The sequence below is a fragment of the Podarcis melisellensis genome (genome assembly GCF_964234715.1).
Source record: "Podarcis melisellensis genome assembly, chromosome: 17".
NCBI lineage: Eukaryota > Metazoa > Chordata > Lepidosauria > Squamata > Lacertidae > Podarcis > Podarcis melisellensis.
Genome location: NC_138534.1, coordinates 1459423 through 1478800, shown reverse-complemented (window position 1 = coordinate 1478800; position 19378 = coordinate 1459423). Strand labels below are relative to the sequence as shown.

The window sequence follows — 19378 nt, the reverse complement described above, 5'->3', positions numbered from 1 at the left end:
TCCCTTGCTATGCAGGCAGGGCAGAAAGGCTTGAAAGAAAGCCGGCGGAGATGTTCTTTTTGAGTGAAAAGCCTGGTGCCTAATTTCCCACACCTTCGGATTCAGTCCGGTGCCAAAGGTTTAATGCTCCGGGGCAATTCAGGGATCGCACTTTTTTTGCCATCCCGTGGCAGCCCCGAGTTCACCGCGAAAAGATTTCGTGGCGGGAAGCCAGTTTTCCTGCGCCGCTTTTCGAGTTTCAACACGAAAACCCGCTGGGGCGCCGGAGCAGCCGCACAATTCCCCGGGAAGGGGCCTCCGCTCCCCCCTTAGCCCAGGTGGGCGTCCGCGGGGCAAGGAAGGGCCAAAGCCACCCGCGGACCGGGGCGCGCCCTGGCCGGCCTCCGGCGCTCCTCGCCCCGCCTGGGAGGCTGCTGCGCGCGCCCAGAGAGGCGCCCAGAGACGCTGCCGGTCGCCCGAGCAACGCCGACGCCGCCACTGCCACTGCCTGGAGCCGGCGGGCTGGACGGCGAAGCGGCGCCCCGCAGGCCAGGCCCGCGCGGAGGGGACGGCGAGAGGCGCCGGGCCCGAGCCTCCCTCCATGCCGGCCCCGCTCCTCCCTCCCGCGCCCTCGACCCCCGAGGCGGGTAGGCAGGGGGCTGCGCCGGCGGAGCGGGATCCCTCGGCCGCGCCGGACCTGGCTCCTTCCGGAGCCCCCGTAAGGCTGCGGTGAGGCTCCCCGCGCTCCTGCCGCGCGCTCCCGGCCCCTCAGCTGTCCCCCCCCCTGCTCCGCTTGTGGGCCAGGCCTGAGCGGTGCTGGAGAAAGGCCCCCCCTCCCGGGCCAGCTGCCCCATTCCCCGCCCTCTGCGCCCCCTGGTGCTGTGCCAGTTCCCAGCTGCTCAGGCTGCCAGGGCCTGGAGCTACAAAGGCTCTGGGCTTGACAGCCCCCTTTATGGATCATCTCTGGCAGATTTAGAGGTGAAACTGATGTGTGGCTCCCCACCCGGTGTTCCCTTCAGCAACACCCAGTCTTTGGGGGAAGCAAGAAAAGGGCTTCCATGCCCGCCCATGCACATTGCGCGGAGCTGCAGGCCGCTGGCCCCGGAGCCTTCATTGCCTAGCAGGGTCTTTGTGAGGTCACACTCACATTCCAGGTTCTGAGGAAACGCCTCTACTGCTCATCGCTGCTCCTGCCAAAGCAAGACCAAGGAAGAACTCCTGTTCTTCTGCCAGGCTTCCCACCCCACTGCCCTAGCACAGTACTGCCTTCGGCCGCTCACATACTTGGCACTTCTCCTGTGGCACTTCAGGTGTCCCATACAGTATTTTCCTAGAAAATTCATCACCTGGTGTAGCACATGTTGCCCTGTTACGGTCACACCCCCTGCACTGATCTTACCCAAAAGGAATTACCTGTTTTGTACTACTTGCTTTGCCAGGCAAAACAGTCTTCACCCTTGGCCAGTTGTCTGACAGCACAGCAGCTGGCCTTCAAGCTGCCTTTTTCTACTGCCTTGTTCTTGACACTCCATTGAAGTGAGCACAAGCCCTACTTCCTGTGCTGGAAGTAACGTGCCTTAGCCCCACACCAAGTCTCCAAGCCCAAGTTCATGGGCCTTGAAGATGGCCTCAGAAGCGGTGAAAGTGATTGTGCGTTGCCGCCCTTTGAATGAGCGTGAAAAGCAGCTGGGCTGCAAGGTGGTGGTCAACATGGACAGCTCCTGTGGCCAGTGCTTTATCCAGAACCCTATGGCATCAGAAGACCCACCCAAACAGTTCACCTTTGATGGGGCGTATAACATGAGCCACAACACAGAGCAAATCTATAATGAAATTGCCTACCCCCTCATAGAGGTGAGTGCAACCAGCTGCAGATATTGCATTTTCAAGTGCTCTGGCTTCCGCCATGGTGTTCCATTACACCAGAAGCAGATCCAGAAAGCTGTCTGGGTCCTTTACCTTTACCTATTGGGAAATCTACAGCTCAGTGATATAAAGGTCACATACTGTACTTAAGTGTGTGCGTTCATACTTTGCTTACCCTAGGGAAGTGGGTAACTTAAAGCAGAGGGGAAATTAAGGTACTGGAGCAGAAAAAATCTGTATCAGTGGCCTTTAATTTTTTCAGACTTAGGGCCCTCATTTCATGTTAACCTGCTCAAAACAAAATTACAGAGCAAGCCGATGCATGACCTCACAAGGTGATGCAGTCTCCTTCATTGAAGGCTTTTAAGCAGAGTTTGGGTAGCCATCTGTCAGGAATGCTTGAGTTGAGATTCCTGCACTACAGGGGGTTGGACTAGATGACCCCTTGGGTCCCTTCCAGCTCTACAATGCTATGATTCTATGACTACCAAGAAGTAAATCCAATTCAAAGGGACATACCTCAGGAAAGAGTGCAGTATGTAGTTATAATAATATATCACACACACTTTTCAATTTCCTCTCCCCCCTCCTCTTTTTCCTGTAGATGATGATGGGCCCTGTGTTAGATCAGATTGCAATTCAGCTATGGCATGGTTGAAGACTGATGGTTATCTATTGGGGTGGGGAGTCTCTGGTCTTCCACATGTTGTTGCACTCTATTATTAGCATAGTAAGTGATGAGGGATGATGGGAATTGAAGTTCCCTGCTGATCTATAGGACAATATGTATGAAAGACTATTCTGCCTACACAGAATTCATCACAGAATTCATTGCAGAATTGGCAAGTAGCAGTAACTCTAACTTCTGTAAGCCCTGGGCTATGGAGCCCCTACATCCATGCTATCTCATATCCAATTCTTTTTGAAACACTCCCAGAGATGCTTGCTTATTCTAATTAAATATTTGAGTGGATCTTAATAGAAGCTGATGCCTGTGGTTAGTTTGCCTGCAAACAAAATCTCTTGAGGAAGGGTAGACACTGAACTGAGAACACAAATCCAAGCTGATGGTTATTATTAATCTGCATTTTCTGTTTAAATTCCAGGGTGTTACAGAAGGCTATAATGGTACCATCTTTGCCTATGGGCAGACGGGAAGTGGGAAGTCTTTTACCATGCAAGGGATTCTGGATCCATCTTCCCAGAAGGGTATAATTCCCAGAGCATTTGAACACTTATTTGAGAGTGTGCAGGTACATATGATTAAAATTGTCCAATGGACTAGCTGGCTAAGGGCTTGTTTACACAATTAGCAATTCTGATATCTAGAGGGCCTCTCTTTGGACACTTGATTTGCTAAAATTTGAACCTTAGCTGTCTTGGAAAAACTGATAAGCAAGGTACACTTGTATAGGGGATAAATAAAGGAGGGCACATGACAAACTTTTATCGAAATGTTCCCTGCAGTGTTCCTGCTACTAGGTGAGTTATTAAATCCAAGACTGGCTTAAGAAAATCCAGAAGCCCCACCCTGACTTCCCCCAATGCTAGCCGAGTCATAATCTCCCCAAAGACATCTAAAATTGGTAGCAGAGACATCACAACAGATAAGGCAACACAGAGCCCCACAGCATTGATTACCTCCAAAAGAGAACAAATATCAGTTTGAATGGAATTTTGATTCTGGCTTGGAAGCAAGCTGTGAACCAGGAAGTGGGTGAGAGACTCGTTTTGCATGAGGGGAGCAAGAACATGGAGTGTGAGCAACTGGTTGCTCCTGAGAGCAAAGTCATGTTTTGGTTGAGTTTTCTGAGCAGAGGTGTTGAAGTAAAACAGACTGATATGAAATGAAAGTCAGTCAGCCAGCAACCCTTAGCATAAGGTTACCAGATTTTTTTTCAATAAAACTTTAAATGAATGAATGAATGAATGAATGAATGAATGTTTGGGACGTTGATGCTGCAGCAATGGCCTCAACCGCCACGTTTCCCCTTCCTCTGAGGCTTCTATCTCCTTTCTCCATGAGCCTGGGCAGCCCCTGAGTTGTTGGTTCTTCGGTGGTGAAGCAGTGTGTGGTGGGTCAGGCACGGAAGGCAGAGAAGGAGGGCCAAGAGCAGCAGTGAGGCTTGGGCAGCACGATGCCTCCCTTCCCATTGGAGCAGCCCCAATCCCATTCCTACTTGTGTGCAAGCAGGAGGGGGCACGGATCCCTCAGCTGGGAAGGGAGGCTTTCCCTTGCCTGAGAGATCCCTGCCCCCTCCTGCTTGCACGCAAGTAGGAGGTGGGAGGCTGCTCCAATAGGCAGCATGAAGCCTCCCTTCACAGCTGAGTTGCTGGGGTCAGGGAAGATGGAGGCAGCCTGGAAGCTGCATCTTAGAGCCCCTGCACCACCATCATATGGGGACTTCCAAGCAGCTCCTGAAGCCAGCCAGAGCCAACTGCTCCAGGCTGCTGAGACTGCCGCTGCTGCATTTCCCGGGGACATTAGATGAAATCCAGGGACATTCCGGGGATGGAATTTGTCCAGGGACTTATTCGTAAATCTGGGGACTGTCCCTGGGAAACGGGGATGTCTGGTAACCCTACCATAGCAAGATTGGTGGTTCTTGACTTGTCTTTCTTTCTCCCTGGGAAATGTGATCATGTAAATAATTGTAAGGTGGTTTTTTCCTTGCTGGTGGAGTACTTCATTCCATAGAGAAATTCAGTGACCTGTATGTGACTCCAGTTAACCAGCAAGAGTTATGACCAGCCATACCACTAGGCAGAGTTGGGAAGCTGCTTCAGGCAGCGAATCCTGTGGGCAGAAAATAATAGTTTTCTGTGACGTACAACCTATTGTCTTCAGGTGCAGTAGAGAGATGCTGGCCTGGTTCAAACACATTGTTTTAAAATAACTTATTTTGAACCATGATCTAATGTGCACAAGCAGTTTGCTCCTCTCCTGCTCCTTACTGTGCCAGGGCATGGGGGGCAGGAAGCGGAGGTATACCTAGTCCCCCGGAGAAAAACAAATGCAACCCCAAATACTTGAAGCTTCTGGAGTGAGGGTGAGGCAAGGCCAGGAGTTGTAGTCCAAAACATCTGGAGGGCGCCAGGTTGGCAAAAGCTGGCTTAAGGCACATAGATGTATGTGCAGGTGCAGAAAGACATAGAAAGGCGCATGAGATTTGGTAGAAATATATAATCTAATTTCCAAAGAACAGTGGGCGTTTAGGATGGTGGATTTAGGAAATACCAGCTGTCCTGGGTCTTAACCAGCAGTCAGATAAACAAGAATTAAGCACATAAAAGTTTTCTGTTGGTTTTTTAATGGTGTGCAATTATTGAAAACAACAGCAACCACACTGTGCTGTCACTCAGAACCTAAACACCTAAGTAGATCCCAATGAGTTCATTGTAAGTTTCTTCCAGAATTGTAATCTTTAAACATGTTTATCCAATGTGAATTCAGTTGGACCTAGTACATACCGGTAATTTTAAGTTTGCTGTTTTAATCGGGTCTACAAGTAGTGATTAAATAAATGGAATATAATTGTGCAGTATTCATAAGGAAATTAGAAGCAATACTAATTGTGAAGCAGCAATCCCTTCTGAACCAAGGTAAGGCACTTAGATTCTAAGAATTGAAGAAGCTGCAGCGTTTAAGTGTCCACAGTTTCTTTGCAAAGGTGAAGGATAGGAAGGGATTCAGAACCGGTGAGGGCCACACAACTTTGCTCCCAGTTAATTAGTCTGAACAAGCACCAACTTGATGAATATCTATTTTATGAAATCATGTTCTCTTCTGAACTTTTGAGAATTGGCAGGAATTGGATCTATGGCTTCTTTATGACATATCCAACTCACAAACTATTATCTTTCTGACTTCTCCTATAATGCTGCAAACCAAAATGTGGGAAATGCTGAACCTGAACCTTGCGGTCTGCTGTCCAGATATGCAAACAATGTACCGGTATTCTCAACCAATTATCCAGAGCTGGCTTAAGTCATTTTAATGCCCGAGGAGTGGCCAGCGACGCCACACCCCACATCAAGGCACATAGTAGCCAAGGCTGGCCAGTTTCTTCTAGCACCTGAGGCAGAAAAGCCAAAAAGCACCTTTCCTGCTCCTAGTCCATAAAAATACCATGATAATAAATCAAAATCTTTAACCATTTGCTGCCCCTTCCATGACACCCAATATCAGCTGCCTGAAGCAGCCTTCCCACTCTGATGGTCAGTAATCCACAGGTGCTCATCACCATCATTTATACCTCCACCCAAATAAAACACCCACCCCCTTCAATCGGAGCCGTAGCTGGTGGCGGGGGGCTAGCTAGGTTTTTTGCCCTGGTGAAGTCTCCAGAGGAGCACCATTGAGGCTCCCAGCCTGTATGTGTGCATGCAAATACACATGGGGGGGGGGAGGCACCAAACTGGTTCTTTGGTCCAGGTGAAATAAAGCCTAGTTTTGCCCCTGCCTTCAGTTTCTGCTGGGCAGCTGTTTAAAGTGTTGCTTTCCCTTAAAAAGTAGCAGCCAGCCTTGCCACTCCTTTTCCTGCAGCATCCCACACACCTCTTCCCCCTTGAAGACTGGCCTCTTCTCTTCCCAGACCCTCACCTCCTTGGCATCCAGACAATCACAGGCTCTCTGCACTGTGAAAAGCTGAAAGGTTGGTGTGGTTTGGGCTTGCAGAGGAGGTGCCTGCTGCACAACATGTCATCAGCCATGCAGTTTTTGCACCCCCTCTGGGCCTGCACCCTTAACCAACTCCTCGGTATGCCCCTAGCCAGGGAGGAAACAAGCTAGAACGTGGCTTGTCTTGAGTGCAGATGTGGGCTTGAAATTGGTTTCTCTCCTAACAACCATGAGCAGAAGTCTCCGCATCTTGGTCATATTCAAATGGTTTCACTAGCGGAGTATAAGCATTGGGTTCCCTTTGTGTAGCTAGAGTAGATAGAGCAAGAATTTCCATTATGATGGGGCATTTTCTCCCACTTTCCATCTGAAGTGGTACAGACCAGACAGTGAGAACCTGCTCCAAGCATGTTTCAGATGTTCAGAATACAGTCATGAGCATGTAAGAAGGGCCCTTCTGGATCTGACCAAAGGCCCATCATAGTCCAGCGTCCGATTCTCCCAGTGGATAACCAGGTGCCTATGGGAAGCCTGCAAACAGGACATGAGTGCCACAGCGCTTTCCTAGTTGCAGTTCCCAGCAACTGATATTCAGAGGCATTGCCTCTCGTACTGGAGGGAGGACACAGTCATCATGCCATCAAGAACCCCGTCCTCCCAGCAGATAATCCTGACAGAGTACAAATCAGCTTGGAAACTTAAGAAGCCTATTCTTCTTTTTGCTTCGGGTGTTTTACAGTGTGCCGAAAACTCCAAGTTCTTGGTAAGGGCTTCTTACCTGGAGATCTATAACGAAGACATCAGAGACCTCCTTGGTCCAAACACCAAACAAAAACTGGAGGTGAGGACACCAGACTTGCAACTTAGTTTGAAGTAAGTCAAAAAACAAAACAAAAATCCAGAAACCAGAATTCTGACAGTTCGCTGTGAGAAAAATAAACCCCACCCAATGAATTGTCAGGAACGTAAAGAACATTTATTCAGAGAAAATTGGAAACCTGAATTGAAAAATTTGGTAGGTGAACTTGGTATGTGAAATCCATCCCTCTTTCCTTGTCACCATCATCACCAGAACCCTTCTTATTCCAGGACCCTCAGTGATGGGTCTCTTTGCCCGTATTTTTTCCATTGCTCCCGCTTCCCTTTTGTTCAGCATCTGAATAAGCAGTACAATAAGTAGGAACTTTTAGGGTCTTATATCAAATCAGACCATTAGTCCGTCAACTCAACACTGTCTACTGAAACTGGGAAAGATTCTCCAGGGTTTCAGTCTGAAGTATTTTCCAGCCCTATCTGGAGTTCATACCTGGAAACTTTTGGATGCTAAATGTGCACTCATCCCCTGAGCCACAGCCCGTCCCCAGAACATGGGTGCCAAGAGGTTGCCTTATATTGGTCATGGGGGTGGAGCCTGGTTGGAGCAGGAGGTGGTGCCTCTGGTGGGCCATGCAGCAGACTGGCGACTTGGGTAGAGCCTGACGGACGTGGTGATTTAGAGCATGGGTAGGCAAACTAAGGCCCGGGGGCTGGATCTGGCCCAATCGCCTTCTAAATCCGGCCCGCGGACAGTCAGGGAATAAGCATGGTTTACATAAGTAGAATGTGCCCTTTTATTTAAAACGCATCTCTGGGTTATTGGTGGGGCATAGGATTCGTTCATTTTTTCTTCTTCAAAATATAGCCCGACCCCCACAAGGTATGAGGGACAGTGGACCAGCCCCCTGCTGAAAATTTTGCTGACCCCTGATTTAGAGCAAAGAGCACAGCTCTCAAGCCAATCAGGAAATTTGATTTTGTTGCTTCATGCTGAAGTTTTAGACTTTCTCCTGGGGATCCAAACAAAGGAGGCGGCTAAAACCCTAAGTATTACGATCAGACTCCAAGATCTGGCAGTCTGACAAAACAACCCATGCTAGATTACATACTAAATCTTAATTTCAAATGGAGGAGAGGCTTGTGGCATTGGGCCAATAATAACTATTCCAGTTTTAGTGACTGACTCCCCAGTAATACCACTGGGCTGTAATGGGAAATGCTTATGACCTCCGTCATGTCCCACTCGTTGGCATGCATCACAAGACCTGACATAGAACTTAACATCTCCAAACACATCAGGCCAATAAAATTCCCTAGTAACCTTTCCTAATGTACGCTTAAACTCCAAGTGTCCTGAAAAGGCAGGTTTGTGAGCCAGATGTAAAACAGTTCGACAGTGGAATTTGCTGTCAAGGAGTATGGTGGAGTCTCCTTCTTTGGAGGTCTTTAAGCAGAGGCTTGACAACCATATGTCAGGAGTGCTCTGATGGTGTTTCCTTCTTGGCAGGGGGTTGGACTCGATGGCCCTTGTGGTCTCTTCCAACTCTATGATTCTATGAGTCTCACCAAACAGACAAGCGCGCTCTTCTGCCATTTCCCCTGGAATTGATGAACACTTTCTGCCGTCTAAACAACCACTTGCCATTCACATTCAAGGTGCTGAAGCTCCAATGCTCCTGTTCAAATGTGCCACTATGCCACCATGTCAAGGAGAAGGTCACTTTCCGAAGTCCTCCCTGCAAGCTTCTAAAAACTTACACGTAGGCACAGGTTATCAGGCTTTATTGGCGTCTTCTCTGGCACCAGCTACAGACACCCCATGGCAGTCTAATCTATGGCATGTTCTCTCCCCCTCCCTCAACAGGTTAACACAAAGATTTATAGGGGCTGAGGAATGCTGGCAGCCCTGTCACCTGCTCCCACTTTGGGGACTAATTGTTAACATCTGCCTTGCTTACAGAATCACTCCTTCACGACAGGAGATGCTAGAGATAGATCAGTTTGGGGGTGGGAGTGTTGCATCCGCTAATGGCCGTGTACATTCTGTCATGTCCATGAATGCCACACATAAACAGATGACCCTGCCTTACAATGAGCCAGACTATCTTAGTATTTTCTACTCTAAATAGCAGGCACTCTTCAAGGCCTCAGATCTTCCCCAGCCTTTCAATTACCCAGATTCTTTCAGCAGACACTCGGGACTGGACCTTCTGCTGTATCCTTCCCATATGCTGTAGGATAGTCCTCCCCCAGTTCTGTTGTATTACTGGTAAATACAAGACCTACATTTGCAATTCTTTTTCCAAAAATGCAGTTTGCCAGAGGTGTATAAGCGGATGCAATCCATCTGGGAAAATACACCAGTGTATAAATGGGCAGAGCAAGATATGGCCCATCTTGCTTGTAGGTGATAGGGAAAGATTTAGGAACCCATCACCTCTGTGGGGTTTGTTCTTATGCCACTGTCTGTGCATAAGAGCTTTCTCCTTCTGCTATAGCAGTGGCTGTCAAGCTTCTGGTCATTTCCTAGTTCAAGTGTCTCTCTGCAGCTTTTACTGTAACTTGCTGTAACGGCCCTCCTTGCAGCTGAAGGAGCATCCAGAGAAAGGGGTCTACGTGAAAGGCCTGTCGCTGCACACAGTGCACAGCATCTCCCAGTGTGAGCGCATCATGGAGATGGGCTGGAGAAACCGTGCTGTGGGCTACACCCTGATGAACAAGGACTCCTCCCGTTCCCATTCCATCTTCACCATCAACATGGAGATCTATGTCGTAGGTAAAAGCTGGAAATTCCTGTGTTGAGGATGTGAATGAGACAAGACAGGGGCTGGAGCACAGAAGCTCAACAACTTTGATTTCCCCAAAAAAGCTCAACAATTTTGGTCTGCCTCAGGCACGCAGAGGTTGCCTGTGCTCTACTGGTGCACCTAGAGTTAAGGTGCCGGGTGGCAGCAGTGTCTGTTTCTCCCTGGGTGAAGCAAAGCTACTTGCAGTTCTGCTTGAAAGGAAGTTTGACAGTGGAACTGACTCCCTTGGAAAGTGTTGGACTTTCCTTTATTGGAGGTTTTTAAGCAGAGGTTGGATGGCCATTTGCTGTGGATACTTTAGCTGAAATTCCTGCATTGTAGGAAGTTGGACTAGATTAGGGTTGCCATATTTTGAAAAGCAAATAAGAGGATGCGGCATAAGGAAGCCTCTCTCTCCCCCCACAGTGTGGCCACGGCATGCATTGCCTGTCAGTGGCCAGCATTTGGGGCCTTCCCTTTCTGCCTATTTGCATAGAACATGCTCTCCTCTGGTCTCTCCAAAGGGCCCCCAGCTGTTGCCCAGCCACCTTCCGGTCAACAGTTTTCACAATGGCCAACCTGCATTTTAAATCCTCTCTGGCAACTTTGAAAGGCATAGCTTTGGAAGTCAGACACCCCCTCCCCCCAGATATGCAGGGCTTGCCTGTCGACTTTCGACCAAGCTGTGGTGGGGTTAGTATCAGATTCAATCCCTGAGCACACACATGGGAAAGGGGGGGCATGTGGGGTGACACTCTTCCCTTCCTCCTCTCTGATTTCTTTTCCTTCAATAAAGGTAGTTCCCCCCGTGCCCAGCACAGGCATGTTTCCCAGCAAGCAAGGCCTTGGACGTCGAATGCTTGATCTCAAAAGCCCTGTCCCACCGCGCTTGCCCTCTCACTCACTGCTGCTGCTGCTGCTTGTAAGTGGCTCCCCATTAATTTCAGCCCCTGCCTGTGATAAAGCCCAGGTTTCCAAAGCAGCAGCACTGCCACCAGGCACCATGTGTCCCTTCTTAGTCCCGCAGCAGCCGCTGCCAGCAGCCTTATGGAGCGCGTGGACGAGGGCCGCAACAAACCCCACCCCCCGGACATTTTGCATAATTTTTAAAACCCACCTGGACAGAAATTTTAAACCGTAAAACGAGGACATATCTGGAGAAATCCGGACATATGGCAACCCTAGACTAGATGACCCTTGGGGTTCAGCTCCACAATTCTGTGATAATCTGTAGAACCCATTGCTGTCTGATGATGTCAAGTAGGGCTGTCCCAAGACATTTTATCACAGCAAGCAGCTAATGTTGCAGCACAAGGCCCTTCAGGTCTGGTATACTCTAGACAATTCAGGATTGTTCCCTTCTTTCAAGAACTCAACTCAGCCCAGACTCTTTTCCTTGCAGATGAGAGGGGGCAAGATCACCTGAGGGCTGCAAAGCTCAACCTAGTGGACTTGGCTGGGAGCGAGAGGCAGTCCAAAACTGGAGCTGTTGGCGAACGCCTCAAAGAGGCCACCAAAATCAACCTCTCCCTCTCGGCACTGGGCAACGTCATCTCAGCCCTGGCAGACGGGAGGTGCAGACATGTGCCCTACCGAGACTCCAAGCTGACTCGGGTGCTGCAGGACTCGCTTGGAGGCAATACCAAGACACTCATGGTAGCCTGCTTGTCTCCTGCGGACAACAATTACGACGAGACTCTCAGCACCTTGCGCTATGCCCACCGAGCCAAGAACATACGGAACAAACCCCGCATCAATGAGGATCCCAAGGATGCTCTGCTGAGGGAATACCAAGAGGAAATCAAGAAGCTGAGAGCCATCTTGGCTCAGCAGATGAACATAAGCCATTTGCAAGGTAGGATCCCTTCATGTAGCTGCTTCACCACTTACTGAAATGGAGTTGCCTATGTTCTGTGCCTCAGTCATTGGGGAAAACCTCTGTCCACCAGTAGTGACTACAGCAGCTATTCTTCTAATCTTAGGTGGTGCCCACTTCTCAACAATTAGTCTGTGTACACACAACATATTCAAGAATCAATGGAAACTGAATCCTTGGGATTTTTTGACACACGGCACACACAAACTAATCTGTTGTGCATTCCTCCCCCCCATCTGTTGCTGGCATCCATCTGCCTTGACAGACAATAGAGTGTGTGTCTGGGGGTGATGTCAAACCACTGTATTAGTAGCACAGAAGTGATCTTCCCAGGGCATAAGCCTGGGCAGTGTTACGGAGGTCCTGGGCTGCCCAGATGGCAAAACACCCCTCTTGGGGTGGTCCAAAGGAAAGCAGAGAAATGTTTGGCACCAGCTTGGCTGCAGGAGTTGCCAGAAGGAGGGGGTCAAGGCACCATCCAACCCGCTGTCTTAGGGACTCCACTCTGGATTTGTGTAGGGTTTACTCCTTAGGCTTTTCTTCTTCCAAATATATTCTGCAAGGCAGCAGAGGTTTAGGATCAGAGTTTTCCTTCTCATAGTGGAATACCTTCCAATCAGAAATGCACTTATTGAGAAAATGGTTTCATGAAAAGAAAAAAAGCTCATTGCAGATTGATTCTGTGTAATTGCACAGTACATACATTTGAAAAAAGATAAAAACTGACATAGGTGATGCCAGCCAGGTTGTACCTACAGTTGCCCAGTGACTTTGAGGGTAGACTGCAGTCACCACTTCCTTTTTCCTTAACCTGGGGCATATGCAGGGAGGAAGAGGCATGGATAGCTTCACCAAGGGAAAGGTTTTCAAATGCATGTTAAGTAACTGTACTCACCCTTGTGGATGTCAGGGTTTAGAAACAGTCTGGATTGAAAACAGTATGTTGAGGATGTGCATGAACAATTCCAGACTGAGGTACATGTTGGTGCTACAAATAGGTTAGTGTGCACACAGTCTCAGATTAAGGGTAAGTGCAATTCTCCCTCCCCCCACAATGATCACAGGATACCTGACCCTTTCAGCAATATTTCAGGACCATTTCCTAAAAGGCAATACTTCATTTTTAAAAATTCAAGCCATTATCTACCCACTATATCTGCTTTCTTTCCTATAGACCCTATTGGGTACTAAGATTGGCAGAGGAGACCCTCTTGGTGGGTCCTTTTCTCTCAAAGGCTGAGGGGGCTGGACCAGGAGAGACCCTAGCTGTGCCTCTTCCCTTCCCACAGAGCGGTGTCTGGTACCTTCATTATACAGATTCCAGTGAATGCTTAAGACGCACCTCTTTTACCCTGACTTCTGACACCTGTGTATTTTAAGGGCCACTTTATTTTTTATGATTGTAAGTTGTTTTTAACTGTTTTAATGTAGTACCCCACCCTGGGACCTTAAAGTGAAGGACAGGTTAAGAATATCCGCCCTCCCTTCCCCACAGGTGGGCGGGGTTTGCGGCACCAAGCGAGGCTCACCTGGGCAGGTGCAACCCACCTGCCTGAGCTGGCCTTTGACCCGCCCTCGGCCAGGGAGGACAATGGACAGCCCGGCTGGGGATGGGCCTACCCACCCTGGGACCTTAAAGTGAAGGACAGGTTAAGAATAACAGCAACAACAGCAACAACAACAGAGATATAAATAAAGGGACAAGATGATCACAGGCTTGATCATTGCCCTGATTGTATTGCTGACATCCATCTGTCTCAGGAGACAATGAAGCCCATTGATATGCGTCTGAAAACACCTGCATACCTTAGGGGCATAAGCTCAGTGCTAGAGCAAATGGTTTGCATGCAGGAGCATCTGGCAACTCCAGTTCAAAAGATCTGAGAAAAAGGACCTCAGAGAGCTTCTGCCATTCTGGCTCAGGATGACCCCTTTATAGGCAGAGATCTTGAGAAGTTTGCTAGAGTGGCTTTTAAGGTGCCTCAGTGAGTAGAGTGCATGCTTTGCATGTATATTGCTATAAGTTTTTTTGGGGGGGGACCCCCTAAACCCTAGAATTTAATAAATGGGGTTTTTATTGTTTGGGCTGTGAAGGGAGAAATACAAGTTGCAGAGGAATTCCTGAGCTAGCCTTTGAAGCAAATGACCAGGCCAAGCTAGGGCCATTAAGAAACAATACAGGGCTACAGAGGGCCATTGGCAAATCAAGAGAACTGTCCTCTCCCCTTGCCCTGATTTTGAAGGTTGCCAGCGTAAGTGGGTGTGAGGTGACAGGAAAAGAATGTCTTGAGCAAGATGTGCTGGGAAGAAGGGGGAGATGCCTTGGACTCCAGGGCTGCTCTGCTGTCGGGAACAAACCTCTCTTAAGATGACCATGCTGTAAGATCTGGACTCCCTCCATGCAGACTGAAGGGGTACATATGGGAATAAATTGTACTTCTTAAAGCTACAGCAGTCTCCACTGCATTTTCAGTTCTCCAAAGGAGCAGAGACCCTAGGGGAGCGCTGGAACCCCCTCAGGAATACCACTCAGCAGGGGGTGGGGGTGACACCCAGCTTTTGTTGCACTGGTATAAGAAGTGGAAACCGTGTTTCCTGGAGAGAAGGCCTAGGAGACCATGCTCCTGAAGTCAAAATGAAGGGAGGAATAGCAGTATTCCTCAAGCTGATGGAGGAGCTCCGGAAGCAGCATCATGGGCACCAGATGCAGTGGTTCAGTGAAATGAGATTAGAGTGGGAAAGAAATCTCCTTGGAGAGCAAAGTGTGACTCCATGCCAGGCGCCAGTGGCAGAAGAAAAAGGTGCCAATGTGGCTGGAGCGGAGGAGGAGCTGCTAATTGATCTCTCTCCTACTCCTGGAACTCCAGCAGTGGAGGAAGAAAATGCCTCAGAGGAGAAAGGCTGGCCACCTGAGCTGCTTGACCCCTGGAAGCCTTCTGTGGAAGAGGAGGAAATGGAGGTGCCGGAGAGCCTGCCAGAGGAACCCGTGCCTGCGGAGGTGCCAGAAAGAGGGGGAACTGTTCCTGAGGCGTTGGGGGAGAAGCCAGCACCTATGGGAAAGGAAGATGTTGATTGTCTGTGCACAAGGGGAAATGGCGCATTCTTCAGTGGAGGAAAACACCAAGAAGCAACTCCAAGCTTGTGTCTGCTCACTGCCAGGGAAGCAGTTGGCTCCTCCTGAGTTGGCTTCTCCAGAATTTCCCCGAGCGGAAGAGGGTGCCCAGGAGCAGCAATAGGCTTGTGTGCTGCAGAAGTGTGTGAGATAATAATTGCCAGTGGTTTTACCTCTTGGATGCCCCAAGATGGTCTGCAAGGGTTGGGAGGACCTGTCGAGGATCCGGGTTGGCGCCTCCGGCAATGGCGGAGCTCCTCCGATCGGGAGGAACTTGCTCCGTGAAAAGCAGGGTCTGACCGCCACGGCGAAGGCGGAGACCCGTAGAAATCACAGGCGGGAGAAGCCTGTGAACTTGGGATTTTGCTGGCACCTCTTGTGCCTCCCCTACTCGCGGGGAAACCCTGTTTTGGGGATCCGGAGCGACATGGGGTGAGTGGTGCGGTGCTTTGAATTGACTGCTTCTTTCACGGAGTGAAGCCGCATTGCTGCTGCCGGAGAGCGCTGACTTTTTCCTGTGGACAATTGGACCTTAAACAACTACCCGTGAGTAGACTGGAAAATTTGGATCTTCAAATATTCTAATTTGGCAAAGTAGCGGGAAGGCTCTAAACAGGAAGTCCACCTTCCGCTTTTGTAAACAGACTGAAGCAAAGACGTTACAAACTAAAGTCTCTGAAGGTTTTTGACAAAGGATTAAAATTCCACTGGTTAAAAATATCAAACCCCCCTTGGAAGCAGGAGAAGAGGGGGGAAGTCGTGGACCTAGGGAGAACCTGCAGGAGAGAGTGAAAAGCAAACTACCACTGCTCTGAACCTGGGAACGGTCTGCCTGATGACGTTTGGGGAAGGTTCACTGACAGAACGGATTTGACAGTTACTTAAAATTAGAAAGATACTGTTTCCATTGATCTCTTCTGAGTTGATTAAAGGGAGGGGGGGGGGAACTGAAAATCGAAACTGTTTCTGTGCCTGAAAGAACTGATACAATTTGAAACTGCTTCCCTCTAGAGGGAGCATGTGAAACTGTTACAGGAGTGTAACAGGGTAAGCTCTAGCTGCAAGATAAAGTTTCTGAGAATCAGAGATTGACCTTGGACTATTCAAAATGCTGATAGGAGAAGCTATTTTGACTGTATTATATAAGATAAACCATTCACTTGAACAGCTGCATAAAAAGGCAGATGACATGATTTCCAAAATTGACAGCCGGGAACAGAAAGTGACCAACTTGAATCAAAAAGCAAGCAACAATATAGAAATAACTCAGGACTTGGTACAGGAATATACCTTGGCAGGACAAATGGTAGAGGAAAAGGAGAAAGATGCCGTTGTGAAACTTAAAGTAGTTCAAGAAGGATCCTCAGTTCTACAGAAGCAAATCAAGGATTATAAATTGAGGCCTTGCATGACTGATTTTAGCAAAAGCCAGATCTTGAGGATTGGACCCTGGCTTGGACTGAAGAACGAAAGTTGGAAAGACCCCTTTATCCAGGGACTAACTGACTTCTGGGACATGGGTTTGGGCCTGGAGGAGCTTGAAGCTGTGGGGGCCTATGGATTTGGAAGAATCCTGAAATATGTCCTGAAATACCCTATGGACCTTAGTTTCAAGTATGGAAACTTGGCTGAGCTGTTCAGAAGGAATAAAAGTTCTGTTTGGTTGGAGTTTTCCCGAGATTTGCTCCTGAGCATTAAAGAATATGAAGAAGATCTGCAGAAGGGACTTGGAAAAGAATTAAGAGCCTCGGACATAAGATCTCCAGGCTAATGGACTATATGAATCTGACGGAAAGGACTGGCAGAATCCGAAACCAAGGAGAGGAGAGGGTGGAAGAAGATTGGGAAGTTAAAGTTCATATTTAGAAATTTGGTAAAATTAATGACTGTTAGAAAAATCGTGGAATGATATTATATGGATTTAGTAGAAATGTTAGAAGAAGTATAGATAAGTAATTTAGTCTTAAAGGGAAATAAGGTTAAAAAATATGTTATTTACAAGATGATAAAAAACAGAGAAAGATGGAAAGGATTTGCTGAAATAATTAGAAGAACTGGAATACAAAAAGGGAGGTGTGAGGAAGTCGAGGAAACAAGGAAATGAAGGATAGAATATGGAAAAGAGAGATGTATTTTAAATTGTTTCTGTTTTGATTTATTTATGTGTTTAGTCTAATGGGTTTGGGTTGGGGTTTATATTATTTGTATACTGTATTGTATTGTGGTGTTTTTTCACTTTTTTGTTTCTTTTTTCTTTCTTGTTTCTATTTCTCTTTTTTCTTCTTTTTCTGTAACCTCTAAAAGTAATAAATATTATTATTATTATTATTTTTTAAAAAAGGGTTGGGAGGACGTGTCTTAATGCTGGGGGCAGCAGCCAGGATCACCCAGAGTCCAGTGGGTTTAAGGGGGAAAAGTGACTGGGGAAGTTACACGTCTTTGTTGCGCCCCATGAGTAAGGAAAGGGGGTGGGCTTTTGGCACCCATGTGGATGGGGTGGGCCTGGAGATTCTGCAGAAAGTGCCCCAGGTAAAGCCTGGTGGCGGCATTTTGATTTGGAGTTTGGGGCAGGGGATGAAGTAAACTGGGCCCCAGGGAAGAGAAATGGAAAAGGGGATTCCCCCTTTGCCAGAGAGGAAGCAGCAGAGATCCTAAAATTGTGCTGGAATCTACACACATATTTAAAAAATGCTTTTTTAAAAAGTGTTTTTGAAAATACATTGAATTTTCCATTGCCGTCTAGTGTTACACTGTATATGGCACTTAAAACACACTTAAAACGTTGTATTGCTGAGACCTGTGTCTTGAAGTGGGACCGGAGGAGTTTGGGGCCTGTGAGCCACAAGCATCAGGTAGGCAGAAATGAAATAGGAAGTCTCTAGAAAGACTGGACCTGTGATTTTTATCCCATTCTTGTACTGAGAACTGTTTAATGATCTTTAAGATTGGCTTGGATTGATAAATTTATGTGGAAATTGCAAGACCAGGACTTCTGTGTAGCTGTGTAAGCTACTAGAATTAAGAGCTCTGTGGCTACCGCAGGCAGGCTACTGCAGCAAGGGGGCAGAGCTTCCACTCTTGGGACTAAGTTCAGTAATCATCCTGAAATACAGTACAGTGGTGCCTCGCAAGACGAAAATAATTCGTTCCGCGAGTCTCTTCGTCTAGCGGTTTTTTCATCTTGCGAAGCACGGCCATTAGTGGCTTAGCGGCTATTAGCGGCTTAGCGGCTTAGAAAAAGGGGGGGGAGGGAAAAAACTCGCAAGAACTCGCAAGACGTTTTCGTCTTGCGAAGCAAGCCCATAGGGAAATTCGTCTTGCGAAGCACCTCAAAAACGGAAAACTCATTCGTCTAGCGAGTTTTTCGTCTTGCGAGGCATTCGTCTTGCGGGGCACCACTGTACTGTGATGTGTTTTTCTTTGTTTCCTTGCATGCTGCTGCTGCTTGCGAGGGGGTGGTAGTATGTGTTTTGGTTAAATTAGCTTGTTCAGTGATGATTAAAACTGCTAATGGTGTTTAGGAATGTTCTGATAAGTAATGATGATAATGATGAAGGAAGGAGGGTCTTTGGATGAGACAGCTGTGATACTAAGGCAGACCATCCTGGCTTGAATATGTCATGGAAACACATCATCTTGGCTGCCCAGTGTGGGTAAGTGGCACTGGGAGGCTGAAACAGTGACCAGAATGTATCCCAAGAGTAGGCATAGGCCAACTCGGCCCTCCAGGTGTTTGGGACTACAACTCCCATCATCTCTGACCACTGGTCCTGTTAGCTAGGGATTGTGGGAGTTGCAGGTCAAAACATCTGGAGGGCTGAGTTTGCCTGTGTCTGGACAAGAGGAAGGAAAAGGCCTGGAGAATTCCAGGGCAGCTGGAGATCACTTGGAGAGAGCTGTTATTGTGTTTTCAAACATGTCCCTGTGCTATGATGTATTGAACTGAATGCTACTAGTAACATTTCTGTTATTTCTTCTGCACAGCTATGGAAAACTGTCCCTTTTTCTAAAAGGGGGGTGGTGTTATACATTTGGGGGGACCCCCAGAAACCCTATAATTTAATAAATGGTGCAATTTTGATTACCGTATTTTTCGCCCTATAGGACGCACTTTTCCCCCTCCAAAAATGAAGGGGAAATGTGTGTGCGTCCTATGGGGCGAAAGCAGGCTTTCGCTGAAGCCTGGAGAGCGAGAGGGGTCGGTGCGCACCAACCCCTCTCGCTCTCCAGGCTTTGCGGACCTCTCCGCAAACAGCGGGAGCACTCCCGCTTCTTGCGGAGAGTTGCCTGCATGCCGAAGCCTGCGTACGCTGAGATCAGCG

At 48.1% G+C, this 19378-nt stretch overlaps 1 protein-coding gene and 1 long non-coding RNA gene across 9 annotated transcripts in view; both read left to right on the top strand.

The window, feature by feature from the left end:
• The first annotated feature begins 607 nt into the window (after positions 1-607).
• The window catches only part of KIF17 (kinesin family member 17), a 50317-nt gene continuing 31546 nt past the window's right edge, over positions 608-19378 (top strand). For 2 of the 8 annotated variants that reach the window (XM_081895217.1, XM_081895215.1), the window contains exons 1-5: positions 654-1833; positions 2952-3098; positions 7206-7307; positions 9869-10058; positions 11471-11923. In XM_081895217.1, the coding sequence (XP_081751343.1) occupies positions 1603-1833; positions 2952-3098; positions 7206-7307; positions 9869-10058; positions 11471-11923 (1123 nt within the window). In that variant the 5' untranslated portion in view covers positions 654-1602. Of the gene's footprint in view, positions 627-652; positions 1834-2951; positions 3099-7205; positions 7308-9868; positions 10059-11470; positions 11924-19378 lie in introns of those variants that run through there. The other 6 variants (XM_081895216.1, XM_081895213.1, XM_081895212.1 and 3 more) reach the window with 5 other exon arrangements.
• Positions 11940-14279, top strand: LOC309360646. The gene is made up of 2 exons (XR_014164239.1): positions 11940-13408; positions 13594-14279. It is a non-coding gene; the product is annotated as an uncharacterized lncRNA (long non-coding RNA).